This window comes from Gopherus evgoodei, chromosome 1 (genome assembly GCF_007399415.2).
Source record: "Gopherus evgoodei ecotype Sinaloan lineage chromosome 1, rGopEvg1_v1.p, whole genome shotgun sequence".
Lineage (NCBI taxonomy): Eukaryota > Metazoa > Chordata > Testudines > Testudinidae > Gopherus > Gopherus evgoodei.
The window spans coordinates 6,225,680-6,239,746 of NC_044322.1; the positions used below are offsets into that span (position 1 = coordinate 6,225,680).

Sequence of the window (14,067 nt, forward strand, 5' to 3'; positions counted from 1 at the left end):
CAGATAGACACAGCAGACAGGGGAAGGATTATCCCCTTCCCCCCCCTCCATTGTACAGATGAGGGACTGAGGAATTTTTATGCCCAAATGCACACAGGACACCCGCTTTGTACCTCGCTTGCCTGGTGTAACTCAGTCCAGCAGTCACGCCCGATTGACCTGGGTGCAAGACGGGGAATCAGACTTAGACGGTCTGGGGCAGACCTGGATGTTCAAGGACTCCCTGCCAGGAAATGTGCTGGGTAACAATGAAAGGGACCGAGGCCTCTGCAGTCACCTCTCACTAGGAGCTGGGAACGTCTGTGTCCCAGGGTATGTCCACACCGGAGCTGGAGGGGCAATTCCCAGAGTGAGGAGACAGCCCTGCGCTAGCGCCGATCGAGCTGACGCACTAAAAATAGAGTAGGAACCTGTCTGAGACCCTAGGTCTGTATTCCGGGCAGTTCTAGGCCATTCCACTGTGGCAACACCGCTTCTATTTGTAGCACACTAGCTCAATCGGAGTTAGCGCAGGTATAGTCACTCTGGCTGGAAATTGCACCTCCAGCTCCAGTGTCGACAGTCCCGCGATGACGCAAAGCAGGGTGATTGAACAGCTGTGAGATGGGAGTGATATTGACTAATCTCACATGGGAGGGACATTAGACCATTCTCACCTTCGGCTGGGTTTAAACCAGTATCCTCGGAGTGTGGGGCTCCAGATCCCATCCCTGGTCTCTGAGCTCCTCTGCTGTGACAGGCTTTTCAGTCTGCAGGGGGAAGAGAATGTATTGCTGGAACTCAGACGATCCCTTGCTGAGACCGAAAGGACAGTTATCCTGGCTCCCTGCAGAGGAGGAAAGAGTTAAATCCAGAATCCAGGCCCGGCGTAGTGTGGTTTTGCAGTGATCCCAGTAAATATTTCCAGGCTCAGCCTCCCAGCGTCATCCCCAGACGCCCCGTTTAATGGAATTCCATTCCCAGGCCCAGAGCCAGCAAGACAGAGTGAATTTTTAACCCCTGCCGCTCCAGGGAGCTGCTAACGAAGGCAGAAGGGGCACTAGAAAAGGTCACCCCATTGCCAGTGAGAAGGTGTTTGTCATGACAGGACCCAGAAAAGGGAGGGGGGATTAAACCATGGGGAGAAGGAAATGGTAACTAGATACATTAATTTAAAAGACAATGACCTAGAACCCCTAACCAGATGAACTAACCTCCAGTGCTCACAGTGTCTGATAGAGAAACCCAGACTACACACAGCACTTCCCCGCCAAGCATCTGAAAGCCCTTCGTATTCAGTCATTAATTCTAGCCACCACCTCTGCAATAAGGTATACCACCTCTGCAGTATAATTACTGCTGTTGTACAGATGGGGTAAACTGAGGCACGGAGACTTGAACAAGTCGGCACGGTAAGTCAGTGGCAGAGGGAAGACTGAATCCAGCCATACTAACTCCTAAGCCCCTGCACAAACCAGCAGACCCCACCAGTCACAATTGAGATACAATATAAAAAGCAAGACCGGATTTGTCTCCAGATTTAACGTTTTGGATGTGAAGCTGGTTTCTCTACAAACCTCGTAATGACACTGAAAATCCCTCCGGCTGAAAAACAACGGAACAAATCAGACACTTCAGACGTATGTCTGGGCGGTATTCAGTTATTTGTTAGCCAGCAGATGATTTATTCCTTATGGGGGCTCTGCGGGCTACATTCTGCCCCGATGACTCGCCCGCGCTGTGTAATGTGACCCCACCATGCAGGCAGCAGTACGTGGTCATCGGCAAGAGGCACCCATTGAATGAGATGATTTTCTTTCCTGCCTTCTCAGGATTGTTGGGCCAGTCCCCCGCCTTTCTACACATTCCCCGAAACCCCAAAGTGGCTGCAGCAGCAACTTAAGGCAGGATCCTCGGTGTTTATGTAGCTCAGCCCGAGGCTTGGTCCGCGCACAGAATTTGCAGTTTAGCGAAATGGGTGCCAGCCCCAGTGTGGGCACTCTTCTGCCAGCCAGTGCCATTCTGGGTTCTCATTGACAACATTGGCACCAAGCCCTTGGGACCGGCAGGGCGGGCGGTTGGGGAGCAGGGTGGCTTTGCACCTTTGCAATATTCTCTCTTTGGACTGGCAGGGTCACTCTAGCTCACGGGTGTCTGAGCCTCTCCCCCCTTGAGTCAGGTGACCTGGGCCAGCTGCAGCTGTGCCCTGGGTATCCATCACAGTATAGATCTACCCTAACCTCTCTGAGCCTCAGTTGTCCTTCCGTACAATGGGGATACAATACCTCTTCCTTGTCCTCACCTTCTGTCTGTCTTCTCTATTGTAAGCGCTTTGAGGCAGGGGCTATGGCCCAGATCCTCAAAGGTATTTGGGCATCTAACTCCCATTGAAATCAAAGGGAATTAGGTGCCTAGGTGGCTTTGAGGATCTGGACCTGGCTGACTGTGTGCACATGTACCGCACCTAGCGCAATGAGGCACTGACTGTGCTTGAGGCCTCTAGGTACCAATGTTATATAATAATAATAATAAAATAGGTGCCATTCATGGAATTTAGTGTTGGGTTTAGATTTCATACCCCCCACACCCCCCCGTAGTGTTTGGATCCAGGGTGCTGGTTCTGGCCTGTTTCTAGCTAAAGTGGAGAACAGAATCTGGCAGGTGATTAGATGCTGGAATACTCTGAAAGGCTGGACGACAGCAGCGCCAATGTCAGCAAACAGATCCAGTAGAAGAATACGGTTTCCACGCACTGATCCAAAACACGCTGCCTCCAGGACTATGACAAAGGCAAAGGCCTTCAACATAAATACTCCAGGCACAGCAAGAAGCTTCCAGGGCTGCGCCCAGTGAAACCAGCTCCAAGAAAGTAAAGATCCCTTTGCTGGACACATTTTACCTGCCAGCCTTCAGACAGCAGCTAAGCCCCCTGCCATGCACCCGTCTCTGTATGGAGCGGCCTCTGTCTGAGTGAGGCATTCAGCCACTGGCAGCAAGTTAGAGGCAGGAGAAAAGCTGATTTTATTTCAGGAACAGGAGACCTGGGGATGGGTGGGGGGATTTCCTGGCTCTGCCACAGACTCACTCTGGACAAGTCACCTCGCACTAGCTTTTGAAAGGGGTGTAGGTGCCCAGAGATGTAGATAGGTGCCCAAATACTTTTCCAAATCTGGCCCTTAGAGCCTAAACTGAAGCCCATTTGAGTCAATGAAAAGACACCCATTGTGCTGTAGATCATGGTCATATTGCACATGTGAATTAGGTGTTTGCCACAAGTGGATTTTCCCTTGTAAAAATTCTGGCCCTTTGCCTCTCTGTGCCTCAGTTTCCCTATCCGTCCAATAAGGATAATAACCCTGACCGTACTGCACCTTACAAACATGGGGTCAAATTTGTCCCTGGGGATCTCTTTCCTGGTGGAACCCGATTGACTCTGGCTCATTGGGCATTTAGAAAGATTCCACCTATGAGGATCCTGCTGCCAGCTGTTCTTGGCGACCCCTCTGAGCTTGTCTGCTATGCATTCTAGCGCCTGGCTGAAGGACACCGTCGACCCAGTGATTGTGTCACTAGATCAGAGGATCGCAGCCCTGACTGGCTTGGACATTCGGCCACCGTATGCAGAGTACCTACAGGTGGTGAATTATGGGATAGGTGGACACTACGAGCCTCATTTTGATCATGCCACTGTAAGTAACAAAGCCCGTGAGACTGGATCACAAAGGGTAATTTTCACATAGAGCCTGAGCCAATGATCACTGAAGTCAACGGGAGGCTTTCCATTGGCATCGGTTGGCACTGGATGGGGCTCACCGTGCCACGCAGCAGCTTCTTGTGTTTCAGTATCGTGTCAGGGCTGTCGCACTGATCAGTCTATGCCATGGGATTCATCAAGGCTGATTCCCCATTCTGGCACTCTGAGTGCAGAAGATGGGGCCCGCAAGGGTTCTAACAATTAATACTGGCAACTCCAGACTTGTATTAAACTCCCAAGGTCACAGCTTCTCTCTGACCTTGGATGGGTAGATGCTGCCACCACCCAAGTGCAGAACCCCTTTGAGAGCCCAGGAAGGCGCACTTGGGAATTTCTTTCTGTGGAGTGCCCTCAAGTCCTTTCACCCACCCACCCCCTCCGGGGAAGAGGTGAGAAAGGAGAAAAAAAGAAAAAAAGGGAAATCAGCTGTTGCCACCAGTCCCCTATAAGCTGGAGTCTCCAGATGCCGCCTCAGTGGGGTAGCCAGGTGGACGGAACAGGGGGAGCAACCTGAAAAAAAGGTGCCACCCGCTCGGCACTTGTCCTCACCCGGGTCTTCGGCGGCACCTCGGCGGCGGGACCTTCACTCGCTAATTAAACAACATGTGCACAAACCTCTTAGGACACAAAAATTCAATCCTGTTCTTAAAACAGGTAAATTTTATTAAGAACAAAACAAAAAAAGAGAGAGAAAATACATCTGGAAACTTAGGCTATTGCTAGATTTAAAAAACCCACTTACAAAAATTAAGCATCAAGAATAACCCTCTTGAGGTCCAGCTTAAAGGTTACAAGCAAAACAAAAGCATTTGGGGTTAGCACAGAGGAGTCCACAAGCCATAAAGAAATAAACAGAGCTAAACCTAATCGTGTCGTCCTAGACATTTCCTGAGCTATTCACATATCTGGGGTTTTTACGCGTAGTTTCTAGGTCTGAGCTGATGACTTTTCATACCGGACCCAAAGCTTTTTACAGCATCGCTGCTCTGTCCCCCATCTCTGGAAAACAACTTAGACACACAGAGGGGAAGTTTTTCCTCAATTTTAAAAAGTTCTAGCCTTCCCACTGGCTCTTTTGGCCAGGTGCCCACTCCCTTCCTTTTACCTATGCATGGTCGGACTTTTTAACCCTTTACAAGTAAAGCAAGTAGAGAACAGCGACGAAGAGGGAAAACATTTCACATTTCCAGTGAAAAATAATTGGTATTGTAAAGCCAGTTCTACATGTACAGTAACTCCTCGCTTAACGTTGTAGCTATGTTCCTGAAAAATGCGACTTTAAGCGAAACGATATAAAGCAAATCCAATTTCCACATAACAATTAATGTAAAAGGGGGGAAGGTAGGTACCAGGGAAATTTCTTTCACCAAACAAAAAACTTTATTTTATATATATATATATATATATATATACACACACACACACACTCTATAAGTTTTAAACAAACAATTTAATACTGTCCGCAGCAATGATAATTGAGAAGCTTGGCTGAGGTGGTGAAATCAAAGGGTGGAAGAGGGTGGGATATTTCCCCAGTAAGGGAATGCCTTACTGCTCAATGACAAACTAGCATTCGGCAGAGTCCTCAAGGGTTGTTCATGTAGCCTCACACTCTACAAGGCAGCACAAATGGAGGGAGGGGAGACAACATGACAGGGGGAGACAGAGACACACACCGTGCATGAGAGAGAGATGTGCATTGCCCCTTTAAGTACGCTGCCTTTTTAAGTAGATCCAGCAGTTGACAGGAGCTGCTGCCAGCATGCTGCCTCCATCCTGAGCCCTGTTGCATCTCACCCTGCTTTATGGAGAGGGGGTAAGCAGGGGACAGGAGTGATGGGAAGGGGGACACTTTGACAGTAGCGCCCCCCCCCCCCCGCACAGCAAGCAGGAGGCTCCCGAGAGCAGCTCCAAGGCAGAGGGAGGAGCAGCACATGGCAGTGGGGGGGAGAGACAGCTGAACTGCTGGCAAATGGTAGCCTGCTGGGCGGCTGCCACACGGAAACTTAGGGCAGTGGGGAGCTGATGGGGAGCTGCCAGTCCACCCTGGTTCCAAGCCCCCACCAGCTAGCTGCAACGGGCTGCTCTTCCTGCAAGCAGTGGACAAAGCAGGCGGCTGCCAAACGTTGTTATAAGGGAGCACTGCGCAACTTTAAACACGCATGTTCCCTAATTGATCAGCAACATAACAATGAAACAACATTAAGCGGGACAACCTTAAGTGAGGAGTTACTGTATTATACTGTAAGCTGGGTTCTGCTCTCCCTTGCACCTGTTTACACCTGGGTGATGGCTGATTTCAGTAGAGTGACTCCTGATTAACGTGAGTGTAACTTAGATCAGAATCTGCCCTGTGTCCATTGTTTCCATCGTAGTAAAGACTTGCAGGCCTTGATGGAAGGGATGGTAAATATAGAAGAATCCAGTGCCTATGCTTCGAATAGCAGCCGTGTTTAGGAATCTGCTACAAGATTATTTGCTTATCGGCCCCGAGGTGGAAGATGCAAATGTGTGGCATAGGTGACCTTGTGCATTGGTCCGTCCTGTTGTTAATTTCTAGTTTCTGATTGCAGGCAACTGGGCACTGTGGATCTTATTAAGGTAGATCGTGCTTTTGGCCTGAACTGCTTCCTTTGAGCGCAAGGCCATGTCCCATAGCACTGGTAACATTAAGCTCTGTTATGAATAGTGCAGCAGTGCTGGGTCCGTGAATGAACAACTGTTCTCTTTTGATGCAGTCGAGAAAGAGCCCCCTTTACAGAATGAAGTCGGGTAACAGACTGGCCACAGTCATGATCTATGTGAGTATTCCTTGCCAGCTGGGGCCTGGACAGGCTTTTGTTTCTTAGTGCGTGTGAAGGGTGGGTAAAAGATGTCTGGGCATACCATTCGCAGGGAGCCTTGATCACGCTAAGCTGCAACTCTGTCAGGCAATGAGATGTGTTGTGGGCTAGTGGTTAAAGCAGGGAGCCTTCTGGTTTCTATTCCCAGCTGCAGGGGTTGGACTAGGAGTGAATGTGTGCTATACAAGCTCTGTCCGCAATCCCAGACCAGCTGGATGTTCCTGATTAAAAGGATCAGCAGTGAAAGAATTAAGAATGTTTCAGGATGTCAATAGGGTTCAGGGTTAACACCCAATTGAGATGGATTAAGGCAGTCCACACCTCTCTGAGCTCTGGGTTACAGCCCCACATCAAGTCACAGGCAAGAGGTTTTCTTCCCTATCACTAGGGATAGACATACGGTTTCAAAGCTCAGATTCTACAGAACCTCGGCACAGGGTTGATACAATGAGCCAGTCAGTAGCTAACACCAGCCTAGCTCTGCCCTTGCGGGTGTTAATTATGTGCACCAGGGTATGAGTTAGCTCAGGTAGGACATTCCAGGCGGTGTTAAAAAAAACAGAGACGTCTGTGAGAGAAGCCAACAAATTGGCTTAAAGGCAGCATTGGCAGCGCAAGGCAGCAAGGTGATAAAAGACAAGAACAGACAAGCGGGGAAGGGCAGAATTGTGCAGGGCCTTGAAGGCCATGTGACCGCAAGCAAATCAAGTGTCGCTCTGTGCCTCAGTTTCCCCACATGAAAAGCAGCCTCCTCAGTAAAGCGCCCCCTGTGAAAGAGGCTTTGTAAACACACAGTGTTACAGTAAGCACTGCCCTTGTTTTCCAGCTGAGCTCGGTAGATGCCGGAGGATCCACTGCCTTTATCTATGCAAACCTCAGCGTGCCTGTAGTCAAGGTGAGTGGGAGTTTTTTCCAGCATGAGCTCCAGCAATATAGTTTCTCCAGTCTCTAGCTCTTTATGCAGAAGATTTGCAGTGGGCCAGCAGCTCACTGACAAATGGGCCCCAAAAGCCCATTTACACTGTTGGGAGTGGCCAAGCCAGGAACAGAAACCAGGTCCCCCGACCCACGGTTCAGTGCTTTAGCCACAAGACAGCCATTGCCCCATTGGGCAGTGGAGTCTCCTTCCCCAGGGAGTGCTAAGCAGTCATGGCAGTTTGCAGCCTTTGCAAAGCGATTGTCTTGGTCCCCTTCAGTTTAATGGGCAGGCTGGGAGCAGGCTGAATAACAAGGGTGTGTATGCAACAAACTGCTCCTCCATCAACTTTTCTTCTCGAGCAATGAAACGAGCATGTACCTTGGGCACCATGGGCACCAACAGGTCATTTCAGTGTGTGGTTGGGTGTGGGACAGCTGCCATGCTGGGAGACAGAACTGGGGAATGCCAGAGCCAAAAGCATTAACTCCTACAGCTCGCGCTACACCTCCCAAGAAGGGACTGCAACAGACTCCGATCTGCTGTGGATGAGCAGAAACAGCACCTGTGACGCACTTCCCAGTGGGCGCCGCGTGCTGCCGAGGGAACCCCTCCATCCATCATGCGTCTTGTCTCGTTTCCAGAATGCAGCTCTGTTTTGGTGGAACCTTCACAGGAACGGAGCCGGGAACGGGGACACCCTCCATGCCGGCTGCCCAGTGCTCGCGGGAGACAAGTGGGGTAAGAGACACCAAAGAGCATCACAATGCACAGCGCGCTAGCCTCCTGGGTCAGGGCTCTGTTATTTTAAACCCTGGTGCAATGGAACACTGGCAAAGGATGGCCTGGCAGAGGGCATCAAGCTAGTCACCCTGGCTGCCCAGAGTGGGCATGCTAGTACAGGCAGGAAGTAGGGATGAGATGGTGCTGCAATTCCAAAATAGCCACAGGGCAGAGGGACCAGGCAGAGACACCTTCAAATCACTAATAATCCTCTGCAACAGAAGTTCCAGCCACTTTGCAAAAAATGGTGTCCGGGTGCAGGATACTTAAACATCACTTCACCCCTTCTGAAATGCGGCCACCTCTGGAGTGAAGCTTGGCAGCTGTTTAACTGTTCATTGCAGTGCTGCATGACAGTTTAGGACAGGATGCAGAGAATACTGTGTCTGACTGACACTATGAGGAGAATTTAGGGAACTACAGTGTAAAGTCCAGAAGTAGAATTTGGCCAGCACGCCCTGAGGCTTGTGAAAAGTGACTTGAGACCATTTAACACCCAGAAGTGGTCAGGACCTTAGTTTTACATTTCCTCCAATAGCCAAAACCTCCAGGAAGACAATGTGCCTCTAGCACCAGAGCACCACCTACTGGATTGCCACATCTCTGCTCTAGCTCCATAGGGAGGTCTCCCATACATGTATTAAGCCAACCTGGCCCTGCTTAGCTTTTGAGAGTTGGGAGGCTCATAACACACAAAGCTCACATTAAAATAAACCCAGCAAAGGTAATGTTCTTGGATTTTAAAGCACTTTACAAAGGAGGGCCTCATCCCCATTTTACAGGTGGGGAAACTGAGGCACAGAGTGGTGATATGAATTGTTCAGGGAGCCACGTAACATGAATGCACCACCAAGACTAGCACACAGTTCCTCTGACTCCCACATGTGGCCTTTGGCCCAAACTGCAGGCGTGCGTCTAGAATGCCGCCTGGATGCGTTTACCGTATCTGTCAGTCACAGCCAGCGCTCAGCTGATTGTCAGCGTCGAGCTGTGATTGGATGCTCCCACTGGGCAGTATTCACTCTTGTTCTGAATGGACCGAGGCCATCTGAAGCAGAGCATCAACAGGTGCTCAGGCCAATGGGGAATCAGCCCTGCCGATGAGTGGTGTCTAACATGCAAATTTTATATCTCATGCAAAAGTGGGATGGTTTCAGCTTCAATCAATCACAGAAATGAGCTATATGCCAGTTGGCAGCAATGTCTAGTGGTTAGAGCAGAGGGGCTGGGGAGTCAGGTCTCCTGGAAGTCTAGTCCCCGCTGTGTCCGTGACCTTGGACGAGTCCCTTCACCTCCCCGCTGTACCTCAGTTTCCCCAGCTGCAGAGCTAATCCTGCCCTGTGATAGAGGGGCTGGCTGAGGGTTCATGCCTGATTCATTCAGCGCTTGGCAATGGACCTATGCCACATGCTAGGAAAGCATCAGAGGTTCTCCTCATGCTAGCCTGTGGCTCTGCCCAGGCCTGGGACAGTTCCTGTTGCCATAGTAACGAGTATCCTTCAAAGCGGGAAGGAGGCGTCAAAAATAAAGCTAGTCTGGGGGTGTAAGTAAAAGCCGGACTAGCTCCCTCCCTGTGAAGATGGCGGCCAGCCCGGAGGTTGGGCCCACATCTTCCCAGCACCCCTGGCGCCCCAGCCTGGAGCCTGCTCTGGACCTTCCCTTAGCCTGGAGCAGTTTCTGACGGGGAGGATGTGCCAGGGCTGCCTGTGCTAGCAGGGGACTGTGACCCAGCGGGTTCCTTCCCATCCTACGGGCCATGCTTTCCAGTCAGGGATCAGTCCTGCATTGTCACAGGGAGGTCGCCAGAGCTCCAGCTCCGCTTTCTCCAGCCGCTGAGCGCGTCGCCTGCCGGGTTCCCCAGCACCCGCCGCTGCAGCAGCTTGGCACTGCCCGGGGAGTGAGCACCGCGCTACCAGCTCCCTCCCAGACCGATCCATCTCGGTGTCTCTACGCACCAAGCAGCCCGGGTCGGTGGACTGGGGCTCGCATGGCTTCGGCTACCACCCTAAGAATAGCCCCTCAGGCTGGAGCTCCGGCTCCGCAGCCCATCCGCCTCCCCAGACTTCATAGCCCTAGCCACAGCGGCTATGTGGCCTTTGTAGCCTGAGCCCGTGAGCCGCAGTCTGTTGCCCCAGGCTCTGGGACTCGCTGCTGCTCCCAGTACAGCCGTGCGCTCATCCAGCAACACAAACCCTCTCTTTACCCTTGGGAGAACACCTCCCGCTGGAGGCTCCCCACTGGCTTTCCAAGCATTAGTGGCTTTACACTCAGTCGTCCCATCTCTGGCATGGCCAGAGCCAGCTGCTTCAGGAGAAGAGGTAAGAAAAGCCTAGGAGATAACCAGCTCATCGGGGAGTTCTCCCTCTGGCCTCTTCAGTCAGTGGGTGGCTGCCTCAGGAGGGGCTGTATCCCTTCCTAGCATCTTTGTTACTCTCGCTATTTTAGAACTGGGGAAACTGAGGCAGGGAGCACTTCACACCAGAATTTTCAGCCCTTATGGAATCACCCAAATAAATGGCCAGATTTTCAAAAACAGCTCAGCCTGCTGTGGGGCAGAGCCCTTGAATATCTGGCCCTGAGCAATTTTGGATGCTTAACTTGAGTCTGAGCCAGGACTAGAACGAACCCCTGGCTCTTAGTCCTGACCACTCCCTGCTCCCTGTCTGCTGCAGGGCGTGATCCCCCAGCAGCAGGCGGATGGGCTGAACTGGCTTAGCTTCTCCTCCACCTCCACCCTCTGAGACTTTCTCCTGTTTAATACGTCCAGATGCCCAGCGCCACCCCCTCTGTGTGTGTCGCCCCCATCTCTTACAGTGGCAAACAAATGGATCCACGAACACGGGCAGGAGTTCCGAAGGCGGTGCAGCCCCAACCCAGACGACTAAGGGCCGGAGCAGAGCATGAGCACCCCACCCGATCCAAAGGCATGGGAGGAGGTGGGGAATGGAAACCCACTGCCATCAGAGCTGGAAGCAGGGACCACCTGGAAAAGCCAGCTGGTTGGCTGCAAGGGAATATGGCCTGCTGCCAAGGCACGTCTCAGCCAGGCTTCCTGTGCTGCGTATTGAGTCTAAGGATCTAGGAGGGGGGAATGGAACAAAAGTCACTGTGGGAGGGGAGCAGGGAACTTATAAGGAGAGAAAGAGGCTGCTGGGTGCGCCGGGGTTGGCTCAGCTGTGGAACAAGAACAGCATAAAGGGCGTGATGCCGTTCCTAGGATGTTTCCATGGCCAACGGGGAGGAACTAGGCTGAGGCCCAGAGTCTGATTTCAGTTACACTGACTGTGTTGAGTCTGGAGTTATTCAGTGACTTCAACGCTTGGTTGGCACCAGTGTCATTTAGAGCAGAGTTTGGTCTATCAGGGGAAAAGAAAGCAAAGGGAGACTGAACAGCTGAGGCAGTCCCCTAATGGGGTGACTCTGACCTGAACAATATGCTGGAGGAATCAGTGTTGCATTGGGTGAGGGTAAGGCAGCGGTACTCAATTAGATCTACCTGGAGCCAGGCTGACTGGAGAATGTTATGACCCGAGGCAGGCCGTTCGTGCAGAAGACTGACATTTTAAAAAAATAAAATAATTTCAGCTGCCAATAAATAAAGACCTTGACTGCAGCACAAGTATTAGTGTTTCTATCTTCTAACCAAGTCTACAAATCAACATTATTCCCTGTGTTTGTGGCAGTCTGTAATGGGAGAGGAGACATGGATGACTCTGGTAGGCTTTGTGAGGAGTGGTTTGTAGGAGGTCAGGGACTGGTCAAGATGCTCTTCTGTCCAGGGTTGGTTTTTTATGAAGTTCATGGTAGAAAACCCAGATTCACAGAGGTACATTGATCCAAACATCATTAAAAGATAGATGGCTGGATTCTGGCTGTTCTGAAACTGGGCAGCATATTGAGTCCAGAAATCACCATGTCCTGCTTTTCTGAATTTTGCCTTCAAGACAGCTGAGCTCTGGAGCTTTACAATTTCTAACTGAAAGGCACGTTCATCAATTGAATCAAGAATGCTCTTTGCTTCAGAAGGGCAAAGTCCAGCGGCAGAGACACTGAGAATCCACCGTTTACACTAGTTTAAACCTGCAAGTGACCCATGCCCAATGCTGCAGAGGAAGACAAAAAATGTGCAGAGCCATGTGATGGGTAAGGGGTTGGCTGGATCCCCACCCTTTAAAGGGGACAGACCATTCTGTTACGGTGTATCATTTCCAACAAGCTCACGTGCCATACGTACCACAGTTTGGGAATCAATGGTTTAGCTCTTCAACACACAGAGTGTCTCTTGCTATAGAGTCATAACTGTGGGCAGGGCGGGCTCCAGGCACCAGCTTAGCAAGCAGATGCTTGGGGCGGTCACTCCGGAGAGGGGTGGCAGGTCCAGCTATTTGACGGCAATTCGGCGTAGGGTCCCTCACTCCCAGTCGGAGCAAAGGACCTCCCGCTGAAATGCCACAGATTGAGATCGCAGCTTTTTTTTATTTTTTTATTTTTTTGGCTGCTTGGGGCGGCAAAACCCCTGGAGCCGGCCCTGGCTGTGTAGGACTGGAAGGGACCCAGAGAGGTCATCTAGTCCAGTCCCCTGCACTCAAGGCAGGACTACATAATAACTAGACCATTCCTGGCAGGGGGTTCTCTAACCTCTTTTTAAAAACTTCCAATGGCTGAGACTCCACAACTTCCCTCAGCAATTCATTCCAGTGCTTAACCATCCTGACAGTTAGGAAGCTTTTTCTAATGTCCAACCTAAGCCGCTCTTGCTGCAATTTAAGCCCATTGCTTCTTGTCCTACCCTCAGAGGTTAAGGAGAACAATTTTTCTCCCTCCTCCTTGTAACAATCTTTACATATTTGAAAACTGTTATCATGTCCCCTCTCTGTCTTCTCTTCTCCAGACTAAACAAATCAAATTTTTTCTATCTTCCCTTCTAGGTCTTGTTTTCTAGACCTTTAATCATTTTTGTTTCTCTTCTCTGGACTTTCTTCATTTTGTCCACATCTTCCCTGAAATGTGGAACTGGGCGCGATACTCCAGCTGAAGCCTCTCAGCACAGTGGAGATGGGCATATAGAGCACGTAATACAAAGGGGGCTTCATCCCCTGTAGGTTTTACCATACTACCCGGGTGTAAAATTCCCAAACAAAAACTAAACAGCCTCAGCACCGGTCTGTAGCTCTGCCTAGTCAAACAGCTTCACTGAAGGTGACTGACCCTCTGACAACACAGCCAGCTAAGGAGCCATGTCGGTGTCTTACTGTATTGCCCACTGTTCGGCAGTAGCTATAAACAGATAGAAGAGCAAGTTATTGCTAGTAACACTGCTGTGGCAGGGAGCTGAATGAATGGGAGCCAGGCCCATTAGGGATGGTCTAGACAGTATTTGGTCCTGCCATGAGGGCAGGGGACTGGACTCGATGACCTCTCGAGGTCCCTTCCAGTCCTAGAGTTTATGAGTCTATGATACTGATTTGCTGTGTCCGCTGGCAGACCCTCAATTTATAGCAGGGGTTCTCAAACTGGGTCACAAGGTTATTACACGGGGGGGTCATGACCTGTCAGCCTCCACCCCAAACCCTGCTTTGCAGCCAGCATTTATAATGATGTTAAATATATTAAAAAGCGTTTTTAATGTATGGGGGGGTCGCACTCAGAGGTTTGCTGTATGAAAGGAGTCACCAGTACAAAAGTTTGAGAACCACTGATTTATAGCAACCAGATAGCTACCTGTACGCCAGCTTTGGGCTGGCTCCCATTTCCAAGACTGTGCTCCGTTCCCTTGTTGCAGTGAAATGTCA

The 14,067-nt window shown here is 50.7% G+C and overlaps 1 protein-coding gene across 1 annotated transcript in view; it reads left to right on the forward strand.

Annotated features, from left to right (window-relative positions):
• Positions 1 to 11,808, forward strand: part of P4HA3 (prolyl 4-hydroxylase subunit alpha 3) — a 37,798-nt gene extending 25,990 nt beyond the window's left edge. The window contains exons 9-13 of the mRNA XM_030556919.1: positions 3,509 to 3,668; positions 6,472 to 6,534; positions 7,403 to 7,471; positions 8,137 to 8,233; positions 11,090 to 11,808. Coding sequence (XP_030412779.1) covers positions 3,509 to 3,668; positions 6,472 to 6,534; positions 7,403 to 7,471; positions 8,137 to 8,233; positions 11,090 to 11,160 — 460 coding nt within the window. The 3' untranslated portion in view covers positions 11,161 to 11,808. The remainder of the gene's footprint in view (positions 1 to 3,508; positions 3,669 to 6,471; positions 6,535 to 7,402; positions 7,472 to 8,136; positions 8,234 to 11,089) is intronic.
• The last annotated feature ends 2,259 nt before the right edge of the window (positions 11,809 to 14,067 follow it).